The sequence below is a fragment of the Mesocricetus auratus genome, unplaced genomic scaffold, assembly GCF_017639785.1.
Source record: "Mesocricetus auratus isolate SY011 unplaced genomic scaffold, BCM_Maur_2.0 Super-Scaffold_100028, whole genome shotgun sequence".
Lineage (NCBI taxonomy): Eukaryota > Metazoa > Chordata > Mammalia > Rodentia > Cricetidae > Mesocricetus > Mesocricetus auratus.
Window position 1 is genome coordinate 20,444,132 of NW_024429209.1, and position 25,668 is coordinate 20,469,799.

General features: G+C 51.1%; 1 protein-coding gene across 2 annotated transcripts; it reads left to right on the plus strand.

The window, feature by feature from the left end:
• The first annotated feature begins 2,769 nt into the window (after nt 1–2,769).
• Nucleotides 2,770–23,960, plus strand: Npepl1 (aminopeptidase like 1). Of its 2 annotated transcripts, XM_005074482.4 has the most exons (12): nt 2,771–2,942; nt 3,644–3,829; nt 4,220–4,390; nt 6,452–6,541; nt 6,960–7,041; nt 7,890–8,032; nt 20,629–20,706; nt 21,649–21,749; nt 21,991–22,114; nt 22,367–22,543; nt 22,894–23,004; nt 23,435–23,960. In XM_005074482.4, the coding sequence occupies exons 1-12, from the start codon at nt 2,793–2,795 to the stop codon at nt 23,594–23,596; spliced, it is 1,575 nt and encodes a 524-aa protein (XP_005074539.1). In that variant the 5' UTR covers nt 2,771–2,792; the 3' UTR covers nt 23,597–23,960. The 2 variants fall into 2 exon arrangements, with proteins under 2 accessions (XP_040588782.1, XP_005074539.1); XM_040732848.1 differs by lacking the exon at nt 20,629–20,706 and having other exon boundaries at nt 2,770–2,942.
• The last annotated feature ends 1,708 nt before the right edge of the window (nt 23,961–25,668 follow it).

The following is a 25,668-nucleotide window of genomic DNA, read 5'->3' on the forward strand; positions in this document are numbered from 1 at the left end:
TGGCAGAGTGTTTGCCTAACACAGTGAGGGCCTTGGGACTCAGTCGCCAGCACCAGATACGCGAATGCAGACGTGACAGGTGAAGGAACGAAGATGCCAGAAACCACGAGGCTTGCATTCTCACGCTAGAAGATACGCTAGCACCGAGAGAACTTGTGGGTCAGTGAGTCTAAACGGCCCTAGGCGCCACATAAGCGTTTCAGAACCATGTCCTAGAGTGTGACTGAATAACTCCTGACAACTTTACTCTGCTTTCCTTCCAGAAGCTTCTCAACTCTTCTGTTGTTTCTGAGCTGCAGCTGAATGTCCCTGTTGGGTGTGGAACAAGTTTCAAGTCATCAGAATTGTAAGTTGCAAAATGTTGGGTTGCAAGATTTGGCCATTTGTTTTAAATTTTAATTAAAAAAAAAAAGAAAATTAGGTAGAGGTTGAATTTTTCCTTGACAACAAGGTGTATCCTGAGGCGTGGGGTAACACCTTTGTATAAATCTTTGTAAACAAAGCGCCCCCATCTTGCTTATGTTAATGTCTATGAAGTCTGCTGTGGGGGAAAGTGGTTTCCTAAGACTTGCATCTGTCACATGCACGTGTCATCTTGAAGAAACCGGTAGACTTCCAACGTGGAATGTGCTGTTTGGTTTGGATTCCTTCAGTTCAGGGGGTGGCATAAAACCAGGAATAGAGAATACTTGCTCATATGAGACATCTGACGTTCTGCCTTGCTGTGTGTGTAGTAAATGTTCAGTAAATGCTCAACTCAAGCCCTCTCACACATCAGTGTGGTCACAGAGGTCATTCATTCATTGGGGGGGGGGGGGGTCTGAAAGTGTTTCAGGTGACCTATGAGTAGCCTCTCTCCTCCAGCTCCCTGTCACAAGGCCGCCAGGCCCTACTGTCTGAAGTGTGAGTGTGTGTGTGTGTGTAGGTCAAAGGTTGACTTTAGGTGTCTTTCCTTTGTGAGTTTCCATCTTTGTGTTTGTTTCTTGGGCAGATTTTTCTCTTTACAGCTGATTTACTTTCCGTTTGTGTATACGCTTGAGTGTGACCCAGTACTCGTGGAGGTGTAAGACAACCCACCCGAGTTGGTCCTCTCCTTGCCATGAGGGACCTGGGAATTGAACTCAGGTCTTTAGGTTGGTGACAAGAGCCATCTCTCACTGAACCTGAAGTTAACCAATTGGGTAAGACTAGCTATTCAGCGAGCTCCAGGAATCCTCCAGCCTCTACCTCCCCAGTGCTGGGGTCACAGCCCATCTTTTTACATGAGTGCTGGGCGTTCGGACTCGGACCCTCATGGTCCTGTATGGGAAATAATTTAGGCACCAACCCATCTCCCCAACCCCAAGTGCTTCTTGGCTCTCTGTGGGCTGTAGAATCCATAGAGTGAGTAGACCCCCTGCTCACTTCCAGTGCCAATCAATTCCTGCTCTTATCCAGACTTCCATTTTGCGCCCCGTCATCATGCCCATCCCCCCACCCAACCTGCCCCCCCCCCCATGTCATTCCTGCAGGGGACAGCTTGCTGTGAACTGCCTTGATCCTGTTGCCCTCCAGGTAGATCTCAAGTCGTCTCCACCCCCTCCTGAGTGCCTGGTGCCTCTCCCTGTATTTGCAAACACCGTAAAATCAAGATAGATCTTCGAGGAACACTTAGTACCCTTTACAAATGTGTGAAAACATTCAGTTGCTGTAAAAAAATCTTTTTCAAGAAAATAAGATCCAATTAGTGTTGCCTTCTGTGTCAGGAAAGCCAGTGAGTGTTTCAAAGGAATTCCCTCTGCTGGTTCAGCTACTGGTTTGTGGCACTCCTTCCTGCCTGTCTTCAGGGCTGGCCTGCTCTGGCCTGTGTGTTGCCACAGAACCCTTCCACCTGAGGGAATGGACACCACAGATGGCTTGTGGGTAGTTAGAAAAGGTGAGTGGTGCCTTCAGGGCCAGCCGTATGGAACGCCATGCTGTGAGTCTGGCTTTGCTGTCTCTGTGTCTATCTCTATCTCTGTCTCTCTCTCTTTGGGTGTGTGTATGGTTGTGGATGTAGGTATGAGTAAATATCTCTCAGTAAATGGATAACTTATGGATGTTGGTTTTGCTCCTTCTAGATCCAGAGTTAGAACTCAGGTCCTCGGTCCTCCTTTTCTCTCTGAGCCAGATTGCTTTGCTACGTGTAAAGGCTGATGATAAAGAAGAAATTAAGACTAAGGCTGATATGTAAGCCTGGAGGTCATTGAGGGGTACCAGCACCGTGTCTGGGGCAGTCAAGACCTGGGCAGCGTTGGGTAGCAGCGGCTGGCTCCTTTCAGGTGACCTCCCATAACCTCTCCCCACATGGCCAACTTTTCCTCCCCAACACAGGTGACCAAGTGTAGGCTGCAAGGGCAGCTTGCTCGCACTGCTGCACGGTGACCTTTCTGGCAAGGGTTAGGCTGAGAAAAGAGGGACCTGAATGCCTACTTGTCCGGCCCAGGAGCCACCGCAGCCCCTGGCAAGGGAGGCTTCATCGTGTCCAGGAAACCTACTGGAAGGCGGGCCTCGGTGGGAGCTGGAGCGGTTCCAGGGGCTCGCACGCCACTCGCCCCCAACGGTGGCCCGGAAGGCGCAGTGCGGGCCCGCGCCCCGCCTCCGCCGGCGCCCCCTCGCGCCCCGGGTGGGCCCTGCAGGGCGGCGCGGCCCGGCAGCGGCGGCGAAGGCGGGGCGCCGAGGCCGGGCGGGCCGGGGCGGCGCCGAGCCGGGCCGGAGCTGGGCGCAGGGTGCTGGGCGGCCCGGCCTGGGGGGCTCGGGGCAGGGTGGGGGAGATGGCGAGCGTGGGGTTGCAGTTCCAGGCGAGCGCCGGGGACGCGGACCCCCAGAGCCGGCCCCTGCTGTTGCTGGGCCAGCTGCAACACCTGCACCGCGTGCCCTGGAGCCACGTCCGCGGGAAGCTGCAGCCCCGGGTCACCGAGGAGGTGAGCGGGCCGCGGCCGCCATGCGCTTGCCAAGCCCAGGCCCCGCGACACAGGCCCCGCCTCGCCCGCGCGCCCCGCCGGGCCCTGGGCGCAGGCCCCGCGACAGGCCAGGCCGACTGTCCCGAAGGCCTGTGTCCCCGGCCTAGCCAGGCCGAGCCACCTGCACTCCGTACCGCCGGGCTGGCCTTCCAGAAAACCCAGTGGCAGCCTTTCGTGTGGCCTCTGGCCTGGAGACCCGCTTCTGTGGAGAGTGGCCAAGGCCCAGGAGCCGGGCTTCTGAGCGTTTGAAGCAGAGGGTCCCCCAGACAGGCCTTGCCAGCCCAAGGCGCAGTACCACGAGGGTGGAAGGGAGCCAGACACACACACACACACACACACACACACACACACACACGCACGCACACACACATGCACGCACACACACATGCACGCACACTCGAGGCACAGTCCCATGAGGGTGGAAGGGAGCCAGCCAGCCAGCCAGCCAGACACACACACACACACACACACACACACACACACACACACACACAAGAGGCACAGTCCCACGAGGATGGAAGGGAGACAGACAGACAGACAGACAGACAGACACACACACACACACGGCTTCTAGGCAAGCAGGCGTGGCCAAGGAGGGCATCTCCAGGCACAACACACGTTTTTGAAGCCCGGTCTTGTCTCGTGTCTCCTTTCTAATCTAGCTCTGGCAGGCGGCTCTGGCCACGCTCAACCCCAACCCCACGGACAGCTGCCCCCTCCACCTGAACTGTGCCACGGTGGCAGCCCTGCCTTCCAGGGTGAGCCGGCACAACAGCCCTTCGGCTGCCCACTTCATCACCAGGCTTGTGCGAACCTGCCTGCCTCCTGGAACCCACCGGTGCATCCTGGTGAGTGCTGAGCAAGGGTCCCCGCTGTGCTGGCCCTTCAGGGTACTCCGAGGGCCAGTGGCCCACCTCAGGCCAGAGCGTGCACGTGACCTCCCATTCCTAACTCTTCAGCCACAGAGTGCTTTATACCAGATCCATCTGCTTGACAAGTCAGAGGGACCAGCTTAGGTTGGTCGAGGCCTGGGCTTGACAGTCTGCGCCTGCTCTTCTGTCTGGGAAAGGGCGGACACCGTCTGGTGGTAGACATTTTTTCTCTCGTGTAGCCTCAGGTTACGGTGGATCACAGGCCCTCTCTGGGTTTGCCCACAGTCGAGCTGGTGTGTGGGTGGGCCAGTCCTGGTGGCCATCCCTCCGCAGCCTCCGCCCCACCCTGCTTCTCTCTCACTACAGATGGTGTGTGAACAGCCTGAGGTTTTTGCCTCCGCCTGTGCCCTGGCCCGGGCCTTCCCACTCTTCACACACCGCTCAGGGGCGTCCCGGCGCACAGAGAAGAAGACCGTCATGGTGGAGTTCTTCCTGGTGGGACAAGACAATGGCCCGGTGGAAGTGTCCACCTTGCAAGTGGGTGTCTGGAGGGCAGGTGGAGAGCTCTTCCCCTCCCTTCCCCCAGAGAAGAGCTACAGTGCTTTTCATTGGCTCCCAAAACAGCGGTGGGGGGGTTCTCTCTCCTACAGGATGCTGTGTGGTGTGTTGGTTCCATTAGTGTTTGTGGAAGTGCCCGCTCAGCACCTGGGGCAGTTGTGTTTTGAGTCCACGATGCTTTTACCCTTGGTTGGGGAGCGCTTTAGGGCGTGTTGTCTCACTGAAGCCTGAGTAAACTAGGGCGGGCTGGAAATGGGTCAGTCAGAGGAGGCGCCTGGCCTGAGGCTGTCTTCCCACCCAGCCGCCCCCAATCCTACTGCTTTCTCTTCACTTCACCTAACAGTCAGAGGCCATCTAGTCCCTCCACTTTGCTCTCAGGAAGGCTGTCACCTGGAGCCCCAAGCAAGCCCCTACTCGGAGCCTTTGTCCTGACAGGGTTAGGAAGGCAGGCTCCACCTCCGCCATCTTGAATCTGCTTTCTGTATCCTTGAAAACTGTCTAGTCACTTTGCTTGTTTTAACCTCCTTTCTCTGCCCACCCACCTGGCCTGGTTTTGGCCCCTCCTCTGTCTCTGAGGGGCACAGGCCGACTGACTTTCAAGCCCCTGACTCCCAGCTGCCTTCCCCAACCTGCCCTTCATCCTCCTGCGTTCCCTTCCCCTCTGGCCTCACCGTCTCTACTCTGGGAGGCGTCAGCTGCCCTTGGACTTCACCTGTCTAGGGAGTTCCTTCTGAGCTGCAGGCCCACCTCCTAGACCCCAGCCTGGAAGCCTGAGCGTAGCCCTCCCTGCTCCCTGTACACCCGGCCACCCCCACCCGCTCTGCACTACCCGGCGTGCTCATGTTTGGACACTGTGGCGGTCTGCTGCCTCTTCCCCTTTCCTCAGCAGGGCGTCCCCTCAGCCCCCATTCCTAGAGCTCTGGGTCCTGCAGACCTTAACTTGTTGCTTCCCCCTAGCTTTCCTGGCATTGCCCCGCAGTCATCTGAGAGTCTGCCTGACGCGTAGCAGGCCTCTCTCTCATGAGGAGCAAACAGCTGCTGCTTCTCCTGTCGTGTGAAAACTAAGGCTTCTATTCTCTTCACCCTCACTCATTGCTTTGTGGAGCTCTGTGCCTGTGGAGGGTCTGCAGGGTCACGCCTCCCCCCCCCTCGAGGCCGGCTCTCGACCCAACACACATCCCACGCAGGCCGCCGACTGCGACTGCTGACGGGTGGCAGGGGCCTCACCGGCACAGCTCATATTTGAGCTGTCAGCTCCCAGGTCTCGGAGCCTTCGAGGTTTAATTACCTGGGACAGGCGGTGACTGTCATCGTGGTGATCAGACAGCGGGGGCGGTGGCCGGCTGGCAGAATCGACCTGCGCCTGCCCTCCTGACACACAAGTCCGGGGGAGGTGGTAATGAACCCTCAAGCTGCCGCCCTGCGCCCCCACAAGCCCCCGAGCATCCGTTTCTTCTGGCCAGCACACAGGCACTGACGTACATGAGATTAAAGGAAAGTATAGGTGTGCTAGTCAGCTAAGGAAGGCCCTGTGGCAGACATGCGTGGGCAGGCAGGGGCCTAGGGCGGCGGTGCCTCTGCCAAGACACGGGACCACCCTGCTCTGGATACAGCTAGCATCTTCAGTCACTACTGGAGTTGTCCTTAGTGGCACAGGGCCACGGGTCTGCTGGGCTCCGTGGTCCAGGTTCCTGTCTTCTCCTGGGTCTCTCAGACTCGTGAGTTCCCTAAGACAGCTTGGTCCCGTACCTTCCACAGCCATGCCCCAGTAGGCTGTTCAGTGACAAGGAAGACGGGTGGTGGACCTCTGTACCTCCAAGGGACTCATGGAAGGCACCCCTCAACCCCCTGGGGTCATGTGTATGGGATCTCCAAAGCTCCTGCTCCCACCTCCTCCCCATGCCTATGAGGAGCCTGAAGCATTTCCCTAGGGTCTTATGAGTTTCAAGTCTTTGGTCTCTGAGGGAACTAGACGAGGAAAGGACATTCCTTCCCACCCTGTCCCTGGGCCCCAGTGATGAGCGCTTTCTTTTCTCCTAGTGTCTGACCAGCGCCACGGAAGGTGTGCGCCTAGCTGCACGCATTGTGGATACACCATGCAATGAGATGAACACAGACATCTTCCTTGAGGTTCGTGGCCCTCTGCTTGAAGAGGGGCCAAGCTGAGGTGTGTGTGTGGGGGGGGTGTCTAGACCACAAGGAGAGGCCAAGGATGCCTCAAGTTTGTACTTTCTGTGGCCCAGATATCCCAGGGCCATTTCCATCAAATTCTGGAGTCCTTGCTCCAAAAGACCAGCATCCTCAGCTGAGACTGTGGGCTGCCCATCTGTAGGATAGGGACCACCAGTTACAAGAAACTAAATATGCAGGGTCCCCCTTCTCCCCACCCCCAGGCTTGATCATGAGAGGAGCAGCCACTGGCCTCTGAGGTGGTTCCTCTCCCACCGCACAGCCATGGGTAGACTCATCTTTGGTGTGAAGCCCAGCCTTGCTTTGAGTTAAGCCTTCTTCATGTGTCTCCTGTTGTTTTTTCCATGGATATGTCCAGGAGATTAGCCAAGTTGGAAAGGAGCTGGGGATCATCCCCACCATCATCCGGGATGAGCAGCTGAAGACCAAAGGATTTGGAGGTGTGTAGACCTGCCCTCCCACAGCTCTCCCGCTCCAGGAGAGACTGGGGGCACCAGGTGGTAGGGCTGGCAGTGGGGGCATTTGGTATAGGGCCCTCCATTTCGTCCTGCTTGGGACCTGAAGGGAATCAGCCTTGGTTCCAGTTGAAGACTGGATTGGGAGGCAGAGGCAGCCTTACAGGCTCTGATGTTGATCCTGGGAACCACTAGACCCATGTCCTAACCCTGCTGTGGCCTCCTCCTGCCTTCTGCACCCCTGCTCAGAGCCAGCGCAGCAGGGCCTTCTGTTCCTCGAATACACAAATTCATGACCGTTTATGGCATCCCAGAGATAGCGGTCTCCATACAGAGCATCTCTCCTGTGACATGCACGCAGTGGGGCTGTCCTGACCTACATGTCTCTCAAAGCCACCTCTCTCTCTGACTCAAGCAGGCCCCTTTCTTTGGGAAGTTGGGAGTGTGTAAGCAGAAAATGAGCGAGGGAAGTGGTTTTCCAGAGACCATGGGAGCCGACTGGAGAAGGGAGGCTCAGGGCAGGGGGACCCACGTGGGCGGGAGAGGCCTTGACGGGCATCCAAGAATCAGCTCACTCTGTAGTCCTCCTGTTCGTTTCCTCCTGGGTATGATACGGTATTTTTTTCCCTCAGCGAGTTTCTCCCCGAACAATACTTTGCAGTCTTAGATGTCGGAGTGGATCTGCATTCCCTCATCCCATACTAGCAGGGCAGGGGGAGGGAGATCCATCCACGGTTGCTCAGCAAGAGTGTGGACCAGCACCAGAGTCTACAGGGCCCCTGGAAGTCTCCACTGGCGAGCCTGTACCTCACACTCTCCCTTTCCCTGCCCAGGAATCTACGGGGTTGGCAAAGCTGCCCTCCATCCGCCTGCTCTGGCCGTCCTCAGCCACACCCCTGATGGGGCCACACAGACCATCGCCTGGGTGGGCAAGGGCATCGTCTATGACACTGGTGGCCTCAGCATCAAAGGGAAGGTGAGATGTGGGTTTTGGGGTGCAGTTCAGACCAGTGTGTTCAGGTACCTAGTGCACTAGGTATCAGGGGTGGGCGGCTGTTTTATTTCAAATCCTTCCTCTTCAATCCAACACAATTATTTCCAGGACTACTCAGGGAATGGAACTAATAATACAAGTTTAAAAATAACCCCAATAGCAAACACTCTCTTTTATTGAATTCCACACATATTATCTTGCCAGTTGAAAAATTTGAAAAGAAAAATATTCTAGTCCAAATAAAGAGAGCGGCAGCATATTAACACTTCAAATATCATTAATGTATTTTAATAGGGAAAAAAACCCACAAAACCAGCTTCCATCTCAGTCTCTGCTAATTGCTAATGGACTGTGGCATTAAGGAAGTTTGTCTAGGTCTCTCATCCTGTGAATTTGACTTCATCCAACCTGCACGTATCTGTGTTGGATACACATGAGAACCAGGGCTGTTTGTCTGTCCATGCTCAGAACCCCAGAGCAGGGACCGACTGAGGAGTTTCTGTTATCCCGGGCAATGGATAACAGAGGCTCCTTAAAAAAAAGTCGTAGTTCACATTCTAGAACTTGCAGCGCTGGCCATGTGCTCAGATCTCTGAAACCCATTTTAACCGCCTTCACATATCTGTGCATCAAAATGTCTCAAACACCACACTCCAACGGGGGAACAGTGGACGCTGGGGTCAGTCGGCTCTTCTCATCTGCTGAGCTTCTGGGCTACAACTGAGGCACAGATATCCCTGCGCTGCTGTCAGCTCAGTAGTCTTGCCCCTGTAGCCTTCGCAAGTGGGTGGTTAGCTGAGTCTGGCTAGGGCCAGTGGCCTTTTTTCTCTACCCACAAAGAGCAGGCTCTTAAAGGTAGTCGTGAAACCATAAAGTTGGGTGAGTGTGGTAGACCGTGTTGGTGTTGTTAAAACAACGTGACCACAGAAATTGCTCAGACTTCAAGCAGCTGAAGATCTGGGGAGGAATGTTTAGTTCCCAGTGTTGAGTAGAAGCAGGGTAGCTGTTTTATTGCTGTTGGAAAGCCCCCCCCCAGACCCTGCACTTGGCCCTACACCTGGCCGTGCACCCAACATAGCAACCCTGAGTGCTGCCCACTGCAGTTACCTTCTCTGGTGGGGTGGACACCTGCTTACTCTTGCTGTGGACTCGTTAGTACGTCAGAGCCCGGACCGTGGCTTCTCCAGACCAGGTCCCTCTGATGTAGCTGTAACTCCTGTGGCTCAGGAGGAACACTAGGTGGAGGTCCTTTCACTTGGCTGCTGTTGCATAGCTTCCAGGAGGCCATAGATTCCAGGTAACAGAAAAAGCTGCCAAAACACGGGGGTCCAGGCCAGCCTCCAAAACTGAGACACCAGCTTTGTCCTGTGGTCAACCTAGCCTGCAAACAAGCATGTGGTAGACACAGTGACTGTGGTGGCACACTGGCTGTTCTTAACCAACCCACTTGTTCCCTGCCCTTGGAAACATTTCACCCCAATTCAGGGCGAGCCGGGGGCACTTTCTGAGTCTTACTGAGCACCTGGTACGGGACTAAACGATGGGGCTCCAAAGGGTTGACGCGGCATCTCAGGCCTGGCCGACATTGGCTTCCACAGCCCCACTCAAGGGCAGCCAGAAAACTCAGCGCATCAAGAGGGAGTGTGGACACATGCAGGGTCTCCAGATCAAACTGTGGGGATGCTCACACCACCCACCCTGGGTCTGTTTGCAAATAGTTCAGTGGCAGAATGGAATCAGTGGAGTGTCAGGTCCTAGAGGGCCTCAGACCTTCCTCCTGCCCCCTCCCCAGTGCTGATCCCAAGCGAGTTTGCTTGGTAACGCCGGTCATGGCCTCTAGGTCCTGTGCAGGAAATTAAAATTGATTATTAAAATCAAGATCCATTTGAAAATAATACACCATGAATAGTAAAATATGTTGGAGATTATATGGTTTTCAAGTGAGAAATGGTTCCACGTGTGGCACTGAACGATGTGTCTGTCCCTCCTTCATGGGGATTTAACAGGACGGTTAGGACCCTGTGCCGGGAGCCTGCTGCCACACCGTCTCCGTGGGAATGCATCCCAACAGTCTGGCTGCACACATTTTATAATGGCAACAAGGAAGAGTCATGTCCCACGGCTCTGAACACTCTTCAGTAGTCTAACCAAACTCGGCAAGTGATAATTTTGAATGATTGATCTGATATGGGGGCCAAAGCATGAAGTGAGCGGTCTTGAGCTCTGGAAGTATGTTGTGTACACGACAGGTAGATCTTTTGGAGGCGGTCAGCACACAGAGCTATGCATAAGCGGTACATTTTTGTGTGCTTCCTGCTACCAGAAACCGCACATTCCTGATGTGCCCATTAGCTCTTCAGAGGGGCCCTTGAGCACGGGGAGGCTGTCAAGGGGCGTGCCCGAGTTTTCTCAGTTCTGCCCTGTGCTGGAGAGCTCCTGGCAGTGCTGTGCTGAGTGCTGCCCCCGTGTCTCCCAGTGAGGCTTGCCCTGTTATTACCATGTCCATGCCTCATCTGAAAACTATCTCTTGCTGCTGCCTCAGGCGGTGGCTGGCTGGGCCTGTCACTCTCATGGGTGCCCTGTGCTCTGTCTGACTGACCTGGAAGAGGCAGCAGAGGTGTGTGTCAGCATGCAATAGGGACAGTGACTCACATGCAGGTGAGACTTTTGCCCTTTTTTTAAAAACTTATTTTTGTATTCCAATCCCAGTTCCCCCTCCCTCCTTCCCTCCCACTTCCTCCTTTCCCTCCCTCCTCCCATCTGCTCCAAGGAGAGGGGAAGGCCTCCCCTAGGAAGTCTACTAAATCTGTCCCATCATCTAGTTGAGGCAGGACCAAGGCACCTCTCCACCCCCCACACCCCTGTGTCTAGCCTGGGCACGGTATCTCTCCATATAGAATGGGCTCCACTAAGTCAGTTTGTATATTATTGTTAGGTCTTGGACTCACTGCCAGTGGCCTCATATATTGTCCCAGTCACACCATTGTCACCTATATTAAGGGAGTCTAGTTCAGTCTTATTCAGGTTCCCCATTTGTCAGGCCTGTGTCAGTGATCTCGCACTAGCTCGGGTCAGCTGATTCTGTGGGTTTCCCCATCATGGTCTTGACTCCTTTGTTCATATTTTTGCTCCTCCCTCACTTTGATTGTACTCCAGGAGCTTGGCCCAATGGTTAGTTGTGAATTTCTGCATCTGCTTCCATCTGTTCTGGAATAGGGTTCAAGCTTCTCTCTGGTTATGGATTATAGGCTGGGTATCTTTTGCTTTATGTCTGGTATCCACTTATGAATAATACTGTATTTGTCTTTCTGGTTTTGGGTTACCTCACTTAGAATGATTTTTTTCTAGTTCTGTCCATTTGCCTATGAATTTTAGGATTTCATTGTTTCTTACCACTGAGTAGTTCCCCATTGTGTAAATGTACCACATTTTCTTGATTCGTTCTTGAGTTGAGGGGCAGAATCTAGCCTGTTTCCAAGATCTGGCTATTACAAATAATGTTGCTATGAACATAGTTGAGCAAATGTCCTGGTGGTGTGAATGTGCCTCCTTTGGGTGTATGCCCAAAAGTGGTATTGCAGGGTCTTGAGGTAGGTTAATCCCTAATTTTCTGAGAAATTGCCATACTGATTTCTACAGTGGCTGTACAAGTTTGTACATTTAACCTGCTCCCCTGAATCTTAATCTGTGCATCTACAGATCAGTGTAAGATGGCATCTCAGAGTGGTTTTGATTTGCATTTCTCTGATGACTAAGGATGTTGAGCATTTCCTTAAGTGTCTTTCTGCCTGAGATTGTTCTGTTGAGAATTCTTTATTTAGATCTGTACCCCATTTTTAATTGGATTATTTGGTAGTTTAATGTCTAGTTTCTTGAATTCTTTGTATATTTTGGAGGTCAGCCCTCTGTCAGATGTGGGGTTGGTGAATATCTTTTCCCATTCTGTAGGGAGCTGTTTTGTCTTGTTGACTGTGTCCTTTGCCTTACAAAGCTTCTCAGTTTCAGGAGATCCCATTTATTAATTGTTGTTCTCAGTGTCTGTGCTACTGGTGCTGTGTTCAGGAAGTGGTCTCCTGTGCCTATGTGTTCAAATGTATTTCCCACGTTCTCTTCTATTAGGTTCAGTATGGATGGATTTATGTTGAGGTTTTTGATCCATTAGGACTTGAGTTTTGTGCATGGTGATAGACATGGATCTATTTGCATTCTTCTACATGTTGACAGCCAGTTATGCCAGCACCATTTGTTGAATATACTTTCCTCTTTCCATTTTATATTTTTAGCTTCTTTGTCAAAAATTAGGTGTTCATAGGTGTGGGGTTGATATTGGGGTCTTCGATTCGATTCCATTGGTCCACCTGTCTGTTTTTTATGATAATACCAAGCTGTTTTCAGAACAACAGCTCTATAGTAGAACTTGAAGTCAGGAATGGTGATGCCCCCAGTTGATCCTTTATTGTACAGGATACATTTGGCTATCCTGAGGTTTTTGTTTTGTTTTTCCATATGAAGTTGAGTATTGTTCTTTCAAGGTATGTGAAGTATTGTGCTGAGATTTTGATGGAGATTGCATTGAATCTGTAGATTACTTTTGGTAGGATTGCCATTTTTTACTATGTTGATCCTACCTATCCAAGAGCAGGGGAAATCTCTCTATTTTCTGATATCTTCTTTAATTTCTTTCTTTAAAGTCTTGAAGTTCTTGTCATATAGGTGTTTCATTTGTTTGGTTAGGGTTACCGAAGATATTTTATGTTATTTGTGGCTATTGTAAAGGGTGATGTTTCTCTGATTTCCTTCTCAGCCTGTTTGTTATCTGTATATAGGAGGGCCACTAATTTTTTTTTTAGTCAACCTTGTATCCTGCCACTTTGCTGAAGATGTTTATCAGCTGTTGGAGTTCCCTGGTAGCATTTTTGGGGATAGCATTATGCAAACTATCATATCATCAGCAAATAGTGACAGTTTGACTTCTTCTTTTCCAATTTGTGTCCCTTTGATCTCCTCTTGTCTTATTTCTATAGCTGGAACTTCAAGTACCATGTTGAATAGGTATGGAGAGAGTGGCAGCCTTGTTTTGTTCCTGATTTCAACAGGACTGTTTTGAATTTCTCTCCATTTAGTTTGATGTTGGTTGTTGAGTTACTGTGTATCTTTTTTTTTATTATGTTTATGTATGTTCCTTGTATCCATAGTCTCTCTAAGACCTTCATCATGAAGGGGTGTTGAATTTTGTTGAAAGCTTTTTAAGCATCTAGTGAGATGATCATGTGTTTTTTTTCTTCCAGTTTGTTTATATGATGGATTTTACATAGACAGATTTTGATATGGTGAACCATCCCTGCATCTCTGGGATGAATCCTACTTGGTCATGGTGGATGATTTTTCTGATGTACTTTTGAATTCTGCTTGCCAGTATTTTATTGAGTATTTTTGCATGTATGCTCATGAGGGAAATTGGTCTGTAATTCTCTTTCTTAGTTGTGTCTTTGTGTGGTAGGCTTCTCATAAAAAGAGTTTGGCTGGCTGGAGAGATGGCTCAAAGGTAAGAGCACTGACTGCTCTTCCAGAGGTCTTGAGTTCAATTCCCAGCAACCATATGGTGGCTCACAACCATTTATAATGAGATTTGGTGCCCTTTTCTGGCCTGCAGGAATACATGGAGGCAGAATGTTGCGCACATAATAAACAAATCTTTAAAAAAAAGAGTTTGGCAATATTCCTTCTGTTTCTATTGTGTGGAATAATTTGAGGAGTATTAGTATTAGCTCTTCTTTGAATTTCTGATAGAATTCTGCACTGAATCCATCTGGGCCTGTTTTTTTTTTTTTTTTCGAGACAGGGTTTCTCTGTGGCTTTGGAGGCTGTCCTGGAACTAGCTCTTGTAGACCAGGCTGGCCTCGAACTCACAGAGATCCACCTGCCTCTGCCTCCCAAGTGCTGGGATTAAAGGCATGAGCCACCAACGCCCGCTGTTTATCTGTTCTTGATTTAATTTTGGTATGTGGTACCTATCTAGAAAATTGTCCATCTCCTTAAAGTTTTCCAATTTTGTGGCATACAGGTTTTTGAAGTATGACCTGATGATTCTCTAGATTTCCTGGGTATCTGTTGTTATGTCTCCCTTTTCATTTCTGATTTTGTTAATTTGGATATTTTCTCTCTGCCTTTTGGTTGGTTTAGATAAAGGCTTGTCTGTTTTGTTGAATTTATCAAAGAATACCTCTTTGTCTCATTGATTCTCTGCATTGTTTTCTTTGTTTCTGTTTTATTGATTTCAGCCCTTAATTTGACTATTTCTTGCCATCTATTCCTTTTGGGCGAGTTTGCTTCTTTTTGTTCTTGTGCTTTCAGTCCTGTTAATTTACTAGTGTGGGATTTTTCCAGCTTCTTTATGTAGACATTTAGTGCTATGAACTTTCCTCTCAGAACTGCCTTCATTGTGTCCCATAAGTTTGGGTATGCTGTGAGGTCATTTTCAGTAATTTTTTTAATTTAAACTTAAATTAGAAACAAGGTTGCTTCACACATCAATCCCAGGTCCCTCTCCTTTTCCTTCCCCTCCTCCCACACCCTCCCACCAGCCCTCCCAATACCCCCTCCTTTCCCCAGGGAGAGTAAGGCCCTCCATGGGGGTGTCCATTGTCTGTTATTAAATCCAGAGCAGGGCCTAGGCCCTCCCTCAAGAGTCCAGGCTGAGAGTGCATCTCTCATTGTGGGATGGGCACCCAGAGTCCATTTGTAAGCCAGGGATAAATACTGATCTACTACCCAAGGCCCTATAGATTGCCTAGGCCTCCTCACTGACACCCACATTCAGGGGGTCTTGATCAGTCCCATGCTGGATTCCCAGCCATCAGTCTGGGATTCAAGAGCTACCCCTTGTTCAGGTCAGCTGTTTCTGGGGGTTAAACCAGCCCAGTCTTAATGCCTTTGGTCATCAGTCCTCCCTCTCTGAAACTGGATTTCTTGAGTTCAGCTCAGTGCTTAGCTGTGGGAGTCTGCCTCTGCTTCCATCAGCCACTGAATGAAGGTTCTTTTTCCCAGACTCTCTGGCCGTGGGATTGTAGGCTGGCACTCCCCAGCTCTATGTCTAAAATCTATATATGAGAGAGTACATAACATGTTTGTCTTTTTGTGACTGGGTTACCTCACTCAGGATGGTTTCTTCTAGTGCCATCCATTTGCCTGAAAATTTCAGGATTCCATTGTTTTTCTGCTGAGTAGTACTCCATTGTGTAAATGTACCACATTTTCTCTATCAGCTCTTCAGTTGAGGTTGCTTCCAAGTTCTGGCTATTACAAATAATGCTGCTATGTACATAGTGGAACAAATGTCCTTATTGTATGAATGTGCATCTTTTGGGTATATGCCTAAAAGTGGAATTACTGGGTCTTGTGGTAGAGTGATTCCCATTTTCCCGAGGAATCTCCATACTGATTTCCAAAGTGGCTGTACGAGTTGGCACTCCCACCAGCAGTGGAGGAGTGTTCCCCTTTCTCCACATCTTCTCCAGCATAAATTGTCATTGGTGTTTTTTATTTTAGCCATTCTGACAGGAGTAAGATGGTATCTCAGAGTTGTTTTGATTTGCATTTCCCTGATGGCTAGGGATGTTGAGCACTTTCTCAAGTGCCTCTCAGCCATTTCAGACTTCTCTAGTGAGAATTCTCTATTTAGTTCTATAGCCCACTTTTTAATTGGATCCTTTGGTGTTTTGGAGACTTGCTTCTTGAGTTCCTTGTAAATTTTGGAGATCAGCCCTCTGTCAGATGTGGAGTTAGTGAATATTTTTTCCCATTCTGTGGGCTGCCTTTTTGTCTTGTTGTCTGTGTCCTTTGCTTAACAGAAGCTTCTCAGTTTCAGGAGGTCCCATGTATTAATTGTTGATCTCACTGTCTGTGCTACTGGTGTTATGGTCAGGATTCAGTCTCCTGTACCAATTCGTTCAAGGGTACCTCCCACTTTCTCTTCTAAGAGGTTCGGTGTGGCTGGATTTATGTCATTTTCAGTAAATTTTAGGAAGTCTTTTATTTCTTTCTTTATTTCTTCCATGGCCCAGTGGTGGTTCAGTTGATCATTGTTCAATTTCCACATGTTTGTGGGCTTTCTGAAATTAATGTTGCTGTTGAATTCTAACTTTAAGCTGTGGTGATCTGATAGGGTACAGGGGTTTATTCCATTTTTTTTTTTTTTGTATCTGTTGAGGTTTGCTTTGTTACCAAGTATGTGGTCAATTTTTGAGAACATTCCATAAGGTGCTGAGAAGAAGGTATATTCTCTTGTGTTTGAGTGGAATGTTCTTTAGATGTCTGTTAAGTCCAGTTGAGTCATAGCCTCTGTTAGTTCCCTTATTTCTCTATTAAGCTTATGTCTGGCAGATCTGTGTTGAAGTCTCCCACTATTAGTGAGTGAGGCTTGATTTATGATTTAAGCTTTAGTAATGTTTCTTTTACAAATCCAGGAGCCCTTATGCTTGGGGTGTAGATGTTCAGAATTGAGATTTTCTCCTGATGGATTTTTCCTGTGATGAATATGAAATGCCCTTCCTTATCTTTTTTGATTGATTTTAGTTTGAAGTCTATTTTGTTAGATATTAGGATAGCTACGATACCTTGTTTCTTAGGTCCATTTGATTGGAACTCTAAGGTAATGTCTGTCTGTGAGGTGTGTTTCTTGTATGCAGCAGAAGGATGGATTCTGTTTTCGTATCCAATCTGTTAGCCTGTGTCTTTTTATAGGTGAATTGAGACCATTTGTATTAGTGGATATTAATGACCAGTGATTGCTAGTTCCTGTTATTTTTGTTTTTGTTGGTGGTGATGGCATTGTGTGTTTGATTCCCTTATTTGGGGTTTGCTGCTGTAAGCTCCTCTATTTCCTGTGTTCTTGTGGACCTAGGTGATTTCCTTGGGTTGGTGTTTTTCTTCTAGTAATTTCTGTAGGGCTGGGTTTGTGGATAGGTATTGTTTAAATTTGGTTTTATCATGGAATATCTTGTTTTCTCCTTCCATGGTTATTGAAAGCTTTGCTGGGTAAAGGAATCTGAGCGGCATCCACGGTCCCTTAGGGTCTGCATAACTTCTGGCTGTCATTGTTTCTGTTGAGAAGTCAGGTATAGATCTGATGGGTCTGCCTTTATGTATTACCTGGCCTTTCTCCTTTGCCGCTCTTAATATTCTTTCTTTATTTTGTATGATATTATTATTATGTGATGAGGGGACTTTTTTTTTTTTTTTTTTTTTTGGTCCAGTCTATTTGGTGTTCTTTTCTTTCTTTTTTTTCCTTTTTTTTTTTTTTGTTTTGTTTTGTTTTGTTTTACGAGACAGGGTTTCTCTGTATTGTTTTGGAGGCTGTCAGTCCAGCCTGGCCTTGAACTCACAGAGATCTGCCTGCCTCTGCCTCCCAAGTGCTGGGATTAAAGGCGTGCGCCACCACCGCCCAGCTATTTGGTGTTCTTTTAAGTCTCTTGTATTTTCACAGGGATGTCTTTCTTTGGGCTGGGGAAGTTTTCTTCTATGATTTTGTTGAATATATTCTCTGTACCTTTGAGTTGGACTTCTTTTCCTTCTATCCCTATTATTCTTAGGTTCGGTCTTTTCATGGTGTCCCAGATTTCCTGCATGTTTTGTGTTAAGGATTTGTTGGATTCAAATTTTTCTTTGACCAATGAATCTATTTCCTCCAAGTTATCTTCAATGCCTGAGAGTCTCTCTTCCATCTCTTGTATTCTGTTGTTTATGCTTGCATTTGTGGTTCCTGATCGTTTACCCAGACTTTCCATTTCCAGAATTCCCTCAGTTTGTGTTTTCTTTATTGCCTCTATTTCAGATTTTGTGTCTTGGAGCATTTCCTTCACTTGGGTGATTGCTTTTTTCTTGGTTTTCTTTAAGGGATTTGTTGATATCTTCCAGTTTTCTGTTTGTCCCTTCCTCTTTAAAGGCCTCAATCATTCTCATAAAAGTTATTTTTTAGGTCATTTTCGGTCTTCTGCTTCATCTGTGTTGGGATGTTCAGGTCTTACTACTATAACGCCAATAGTTTCCATATTGGTGCTACATTGCTCTTTATATTGTTGAGTGTGTTCTTACCTTGTTGTCTGTGCATCTCTTCCTCTATCAGTATAGGTGGAGCTTGTGTTTCAGGGCTTCTCTCTTTCTCCAGTTGGTGTAGTTGGGCGCTGCGGCTCTCTTGACCGCTCCTTCAGGCACGAGTAGAGCAGAGCTTCCGGTGAACGCTCCTCCTGGTGCACGTGGGCCCCATGTGCAGGTGGTCACTCCTTGAGGTGCAGGTGGGGCTGAGCGGATGTAGTTGTGGGGTATCTCCCACCCAGAAATGACAGTGGATGCTGGCTGAGACACAGGTGATCTTACCCAGAGGAACTTTTTGCAATAGTTTCTGGAAACTACTGCTGGAAACCACTTCACCGGATGATCACTCCTCGATCCTGGGGCTGAGGCTGGGGCCTCCCTGTAACACCGCTCCCAGTTCTGAGGCTCATGGCTTCCTTGACACTGCTCCAGGCCTGAAGCTCAGGCCTTTCTCTGATGCTACTTCTGGGCCGGGATTTGGGGCTCTCACTGATGTTGTTCATGGCCTGTAGCTGGAACCTACCTCCAACGCTGCTCCCGGGTTTGATGCTGGGCCCTCCCTCTGCCGCTGCTCCCAGTTCTGAGGCTTAGGGCTCCCTCACTGCTCTGGACCTGAAGTTTAGGCCTTCCTCTGCTGCAGCTTCCAGGCTGGAATGCAGGCTTCTCACTCGCTTTTTGTCTTTTTTCAAAGATGTATTTTATATGTATCAATGTTCTGCCTGTACCACACACACACATCTGTATGGGTGCTGGGAACTGAGCTTGGGCCCCAGGAGAGTTTCCAAACTTAGCATTACTGATTCACAGAGAAGCTTCCGCAAGTGAGGTCACCATGACTTGATTGTCCTGGAGTGCACAAAGAGAAACCTAGGCAGGCCTAGTCACTGCCAGGCCATAGCCTCCACTGGACCAGGGCTCTGACACTTTGACCAGCCATGGATTTTGTACATATGTCAAAGTGACTAAGGCAGATAGCACCTTTCCATTGAGAACCTTCTCCTCTATAACGACAGAAGCGGCACAGGGGAGTCAGGAGGCCTCATGTAAGCAGCTGAGTTTTATCTGCAAGCTTGCCACTTGGCTTACGAGGTGACACCTGTGCAGGGACACACCATCTTCCATGGACAGCTGTCATAGACTTTTTCTGGGTACACCATTTTGAAATGGGTTACTACCAGGATCTGTGGGGCCATTTTCTCTTCTCAAGAGGCTTGTGCTTTCTCACTGATGAGGTCAGGAAGATGGCTTCTTTGCAGCCATGCAAGATGGGTCATTTTCACTGGGATTAATCATGAAAGGAGCCTAGTCTATGTCCAGAAATACTTGCAGCTAAAATTCAGGGTTCATGTAACACACAGACTCTGAAAACCGCTCTGTACATTTCAAGCCAAGATTCTTACTTCTGAGGACCTGTTTTACTTTAAAGCATTAACTTGAGTTGGAAGCCTATACAACATAGACATGTGTAATGACGTAAACAGTTCACAGGAGGTGACATCTACATTGGTGGTAGGGGGCTTCAGCTTACACCCCGCAGTCAGCTAAACATGGTGGGGTGCAGATGCCCCCTATTGATGGTTGAATGGCAGTGGCATAAGGGCGACCAAGATGTGCTGTCTATGGCAAAAAGGAGCAGCTGGGAAGCAGGGAGAAGAACTGGCCCAGATCTGGGCCTCCCCAGAAAAGCCGCAGGGATGGCAGGTGAAGGCCTGTGAAGGAGTGGATGGGAGCAGAGCCAGGATGAGTGTGAGTGTCTGTCAGGGGGAGCTGGGGCCCAGGTCTCTCGCTTGGAGGACAGGTGGACAGGACGCTATGTGGGCTGTACCCTCACTGTGGAGACAGAGGGACCAAGGGCAAGACAGTCAGCACACTGACTGTAGTTGGGCACAACTCCTAGAAGCCAGAGCCACCCAGTGTGGCCGCCAGCCTGCACTCAGGGAGGATGGGATAGGCATGAGCCTGGGGTTACCCCACATCCCTCCTCACAGTAGACACAACAGGCACCTGTGGTAAGTGGGGCCACTAGCAAAATGGCTTATTGGCAAGCACATCACCTCCAGGGCCTGATTAACACTGGGAAGCCTGGCCAAGCCTCTTGTGATGCTGACTGAGTGACTCCTTATGAGCCTCGGTTTCCATGGAGAAGAAGGCAGAGGTCCTGAGTATAGACTCCCAAGCTGGCGTGGTGTCCAGGGCTCTGTGGGAGAAGCCAGTCATGGTGAATCTGGTCAGTGCATAGCCTCGAGGTCTCCCCCTCTCCTGTTACCTATTGCCAGGCAGCTCTAAAATGCCACAGGAATAAAAAGTCTATCACCACCATTTCTGAACATCACTTCCTCCTGCTTTGGTAGGACACCCCTTTGGGTGTCAGTTTGAAGGACGAGGCCCTGTGCGCCCTGCAGGTTGGAGCCTGAGAGTCTGCTGCCAGCTATATCCATGCTCATGCAGCTCACACCCTCTCTTCTGGTCCCTTTGTGCCTCTGTAGACCACTATGCCAGGGATGAAGCGAGACTGCGGGGGTGCCGCAGCCATCTTGGGAGCCTTCAGAGCCGCCATTAAGCAGGTGAGGGCGTGAGTCCTGGTTCTTCCCGCTGGGGCTTTGCTTGACCCTCCTCTCCCTGCAGGACCCCGCTTCCCTGGCCTTGGAGCCTGTCGGGGTTATTGGGTAAGGATAGTAAGAAGGTCTAGCTTAGGGTGCTTGCTGAGGGTTCTCGGAAGGAAGCAGCCATGGTCACACGTGTTTGAAGAAGTCCTTCATCCCTGCTGTTGGTTTGGCATCTGAGATGCGCTGGCAAGACATGCTCATCGGGTCAGTTCTTCTGAGCTCTCCGCCAGCCGGGGCTGCGGTGGTCACTGGTGGCCATGAGGGGTGCTGGACCTACAGGAAGCCACAGCCAGTGACTTAGGGTGCTGAGAAGTGTCCCCCCACATATACGCAAGAGCCCCTGCTGTCCCCTGGTTAACTTCATGTCCCCTTTCACTGACCCCTCCTTGCATCCTATTGAAAAGGAAGGAGCCTCAGTGAGGTCACAGAGTGAGGAGCAATGGCAGTGACTGGGCCCACGGGATACCTGAGTCCCCACAGCCACTGTAGGCTCACCCTGAAGGAATGCAGAGACGGGAGACAGTTCCTTGCCATGGGGGCAGGGATTACTGCTGGCAGGAAGAACTTTGGAACTAAAATCATCTGCCAGTCCCACGGTAGCAATTGTTTGGGGTGAGAATGGTGGTCAGGGGGCTGAGGCAGGAGGATTGCCTCAAATTCAAGGTTTACTATGCTGTGTGGTGAAGTCTGCTGCATGGTCTGAACTCCGGAGCCTTTGCCCCTTCTAGCAGGGATTCCCGAATGGCACCTTCAGACCTGAGCTCCACTTCCTGCTTCTGCGGGCCCAGTCTGTCTGTGTCCTGCTGCCCACAGGTCTGAGAGCACCTGGCTCTCCCTGGTCTTTCGCCCTCCCAGAGCTTCCGGTCTGTAACGGGGCCTCTCCCCTGCTTCTCCTCTCAGGGCTTCAAAGATAACCTCCATGCTGTGTTCTGCTTGGCCGAGAATGCAGTGGGCCCCAATGCCACCAGGCCTGATGACATCCACCTTCTGTACTCAGGAAAGTAAGGCCAGCCCTCTCTTAGCTCTAGAACTCTTGTTTAGACCGTGGGCTCCCTCCCAGAGCCAGGCTAGGTCAGTCTGAGCCTAACCCAGGGTGTGGGAGAATCCTCTCTGCCTCCCACCTGCGATTCTCCTGGGGAGGGCACGTGCCGTGGAGATGGAGGAGCTGGGCTCTCCGGTGACAAAGGGTTACTGAGCACTCTGGCGAGCTGCACCCTGAATCGGGGTCTGTGTCACACCCAGGACTGTAGAGATAAACAACACAGATGCCGAGGGCAGGCTGGTGCTGGCCGATGGGGTGTCCTATGCATGCAAAGACCTGGGAGCGGACATCATCGTGGACGTGGCCACACTGACTGGAGCACAGGTGAGCGTCACACATCGTCCCTTGCAGCCCCCACAGGCCTGAAGCCCTGTGGACAGTGAGAGGAGCCACTGTCATTGGAGGTGAGGGAGCAAACCCTCACGTTGTTGAGCCAGAGCCTGCCCGGCCCCACCCCTTTCTTCCCCGCCCTGCTCCTGCCTCCCCGTTGGTGTCTGACCTCTGCTCTACTTTTGCTTTCTGTGTTGCTCTTCTGTCCTCTCTGGCATGGTTGCTTCCCTTGTGTCCTTTGCCTAGGGCATCGCCACGGGGAAGTACCACGCGGCTGTGCTCACCAACAGTGCCGAGTGGGAGGCGGCCTGCGTGAAGGCTGGCCGGAAGTGCGGGGACCTGGTCCACCCGCTGGTCTACTGCCCTGAGCTACACTTCAGCGAGTTCACCTCGGCTGTGGCGGACATGAAGAACTCAGTGGCGGTAGGTGTTGGGCCTGCCCATGCTGATGTGCAGAGCTGTGCCCCGGGAAGTGTGTGAGCCAGAAGACCAGTGTTCCCAAACACCAGGAGCAGGGACACACTCGCCGATGATGCGCAATGAACAGACTCCACACTGGGGTCTGACTCAGTTGTCCCCACAGGCTCTTTGTGGTCCTCCCTTGTCCTGGGGAGGTAGACGGCTGTTCTAGGTTGGAGCCCTCTTCAGCCATCTAGGTCAGCGGGTACGTCTGTGCCTATGGCTGAGGGATAAGGAAAGGTTAGACGGAGCCATCCAGACTCCTCCCACTCCTGGGAACAGGATGTCACCAAATGTCCTCCTCTTGTCCTCAGGACCGAGACAACAGCCCCAGCTCCTGTGCTGGCCTCTTCATTGCTTCACACATCGGGTTTGACTGGCCCGGTGTCTGGGTTCATCTGGACATCGCGGCCCCTGTGCACACTGTAAGTGGCGCGGATGCTCTGCTTCTCCGGATGCTCTGCTTCTCCGTGCCTCCCTCCCTCCTGTCCCCACAGAGCCCTTCCGGCTCAGAGCTGCTTCTGAGACCATCAGAAAGGCCCTGTGTTGTGTGTCAGATTGTCTGTGGCCCAGCCTCCTACCAGCTGCCGTCTCCCTGACCTCTGTAGCTGCTGTGGGGCGGTCCTCCCAGCCAGCCTGAGGCCCAGACCGTCTCCACGCTGACATGTGGCTATTTTTGCCCTCCACCCAGTTTCCTCTGTTGGCCCTGACCATGTCAGGCCATCTTGAGGAAGGCCCAAGACACAGGCTGGTGTCCTAGGACCTCCACGTGGAGAAGGGGCTTACGGGGGGCCTGAAGAGGCCTTTGTGCAGAGCTGCCCTCTGACCTAGGGGTTCCACCTTCTCTGTCCACAGGGCGAGCGAGCCACGGGCTTTGGTGTGGCTCTCCTGCTGGCACTGTTTGGCCGTGCCTCTGAGGACCCGCTGCTGAACCTGGTGTCGCCACTGGACAGTGAGGTGGATACCCAGGAGGGTGATGATGTGGGGCGTGACTCCAAGAGACGCAGGCTCGTGTGAGCAAGTGCTACTTCCCACCCGGTGACACACGTTCCTTACCTCACTTTGCACTGACTGGTTTAAGCAATTGAAAGATAAGATCTTGGGATGCGTTTGGCTTTTCCTTCTGTAACCTGTGGTGATGGGAGTGGCCATTCTTCTCTTAGAAGACAGCTTAGGGTTTGGTGGGGTCTGGGGAAAATTGTCACAGACCTCCCAGGTCAGCTTCTGCAAACTCACTGTCCCTTGTCCCCCACCTGGTCTTTAGAGCCACCTCAGGTCAGCTCTGTGGTGAGCTCACTTCCTGATCCCCACCCTGTGAAGCAGGAAGAGCTTGACGCCCCTCCAGTTCACTTGAAGTTGAATTAAATATGACCACAACATACCCTTGCCTCTGCTCGTGTTTCTCCCTGCTCCTCGGCCTGATAACCCGCCCAGAGCCTGATGCGCCCTCAGACTCTCTCATTTGGTCTTGAGATGGCTAGTTAAACTGGTTTTGCAGCCCAGAGCCCAGGAGTCTGGGCCAGAGGACAGCAGCCCTCAGGCCTAGGCCTGTTGGCCAGCTGCTTTGGTTTCCAAGTGTCTCCACACACTGGGGATTGGCTTCTGAGAGACTCTGCTCACATTGAGGTGGCCATGGCCTCTGAACCTCCTGACCCTGAATCTCCCCAGTTCCCACAGAGAAGCCCTAGGCCACAGAGGACCTGGTTTGGAAACTACATGTGATTCCCAGGAGTCCAGCCAGGGTTTAGAGTCTGTACAGGGGAGGCAGGCCTTGTAGTATCTGGGGATAGGTTTTCCCCAGTTTAGATGAAAACCACCTGCTTCTTTTGTCTTCCCACACAGCCCATCCCAGTGTGGCTACCTAAGAGGCAATCAGGGCCAGGCCCTGGTGAGTAGGGATAGGACTTCCTACACCTTCTCTAAGGGATGATGAGGCAAGGACCTGGCTGTAGGTTTGCAGAATACATGCACTGGAATGCCCTAAGTCCACCAACAACTCCAGCCTAAACGCCCTAAGAGTCCAGGTCTCTCCTGCCTTGAAAGAAGGTGTCTGCTTCTGGGTCTGGTGCCATACAAATGTTTATTAACTACCTGTTGTGTGTATAGCCGCAGGAGGACCTGAAAAGTCAAAAGCAAGCGCACAGGTCCCAGAACTATATGAGAAACCTTGCTTGACTAAGGATAGTCATTGTGGGCAGTGGTCAAGTGAGTGAGAAGCTGTGGGCTTCTGCCCAGGGAGAGGCGTGGCCAGGCTGGAGGGCAGGATCCTCCATGGCTCATTAGTTCTCTTCATTGCTTGCATTAGGCAACTCTTGCCAGCTTACCCCAGACACAGACACTCCAGGGGTCACCGAGGTGGTCTGGCTCCTTCTCTGGGACAGCTGGCACATCCCTCCCCCTTCCCCATGCCAGGGAGCTGTGCCCATGTGGACACAGGAAGCAGGGTCACAGGGCAGCAGGGGAACTGAGTCTCCCTTGTGTGGGCACAAAGGCGGCCACGGGGCTGGGGACCCAGCTGGGGACCAGCTGCAGGCACAGGGCCTGGACAGCGTGCCCGATGTTAGGGTTTCCGGGGATGAGCCAAAGGCTCCGCTTTCCCCAAGGCCAAAAGGCTTAAGGGCACAACTGCTTCCCCCAGCTCTGCCGGAAGCCCAGGAGTCACAGGATGCCTCACAAGACAGACAGATGGACACCCTGCAGTCATATCAGGCTTTGAAGAGCCACACAGAAGAAAAATGGCTTTCCAGTGTGCAGGGCTAGCTGGACCATCACCACCATCCTGGGGATGACGGTTGCTTTTAATTGCCAACTTGATGAACGTAGAATCACCTGGAAGAGTCTCCATGAGGGAGTGTCTGCACTGAACTGACCTGTGGGGGTGCCTCAGGGAATTGTCTTAGTAAGTTAAATGCTGTGGGAAGACAGCTTACCCTTGGTGGCACCGCTTCCTAGTCAGGGTATTCTGTGGTAAAGTGGAGTGGTGGACCTCTGAGGACCACTGAAGAAGTGTCCCGAGTGAGCTAGGCTGTGGTTACCACCCTCATCACCACAGAAGAGTCCTGCCACACTCAAGGAACCTTCAGCCTCCA

Excerpts from the sequence above, each read along its gene's own strand:
- Npepl1 (XM_005074482.4), top strand. The coding sequence starts at position 2,793 with ATGGCGAGCGTGGGGTTGCAGTTCCAGGCGAGCGCCGGGGACGCGGAC. Across the intron at positions 4,391-6,451 it reads TGGAAGTGTCCACCTTGCAA|TGTCTGACCAGCGCCACGGA; the intron begins GTGGGTGTCTGG and ends CTTTTCTCCTAG. Across the intron at positions 22,115-22,366 it reads CCACACTGACTGGAGCACAG|GGCATCGCCACGGGGAAGTA; the intron begins GTGAGCGTCACA and ends TCCTTTGCCTAG.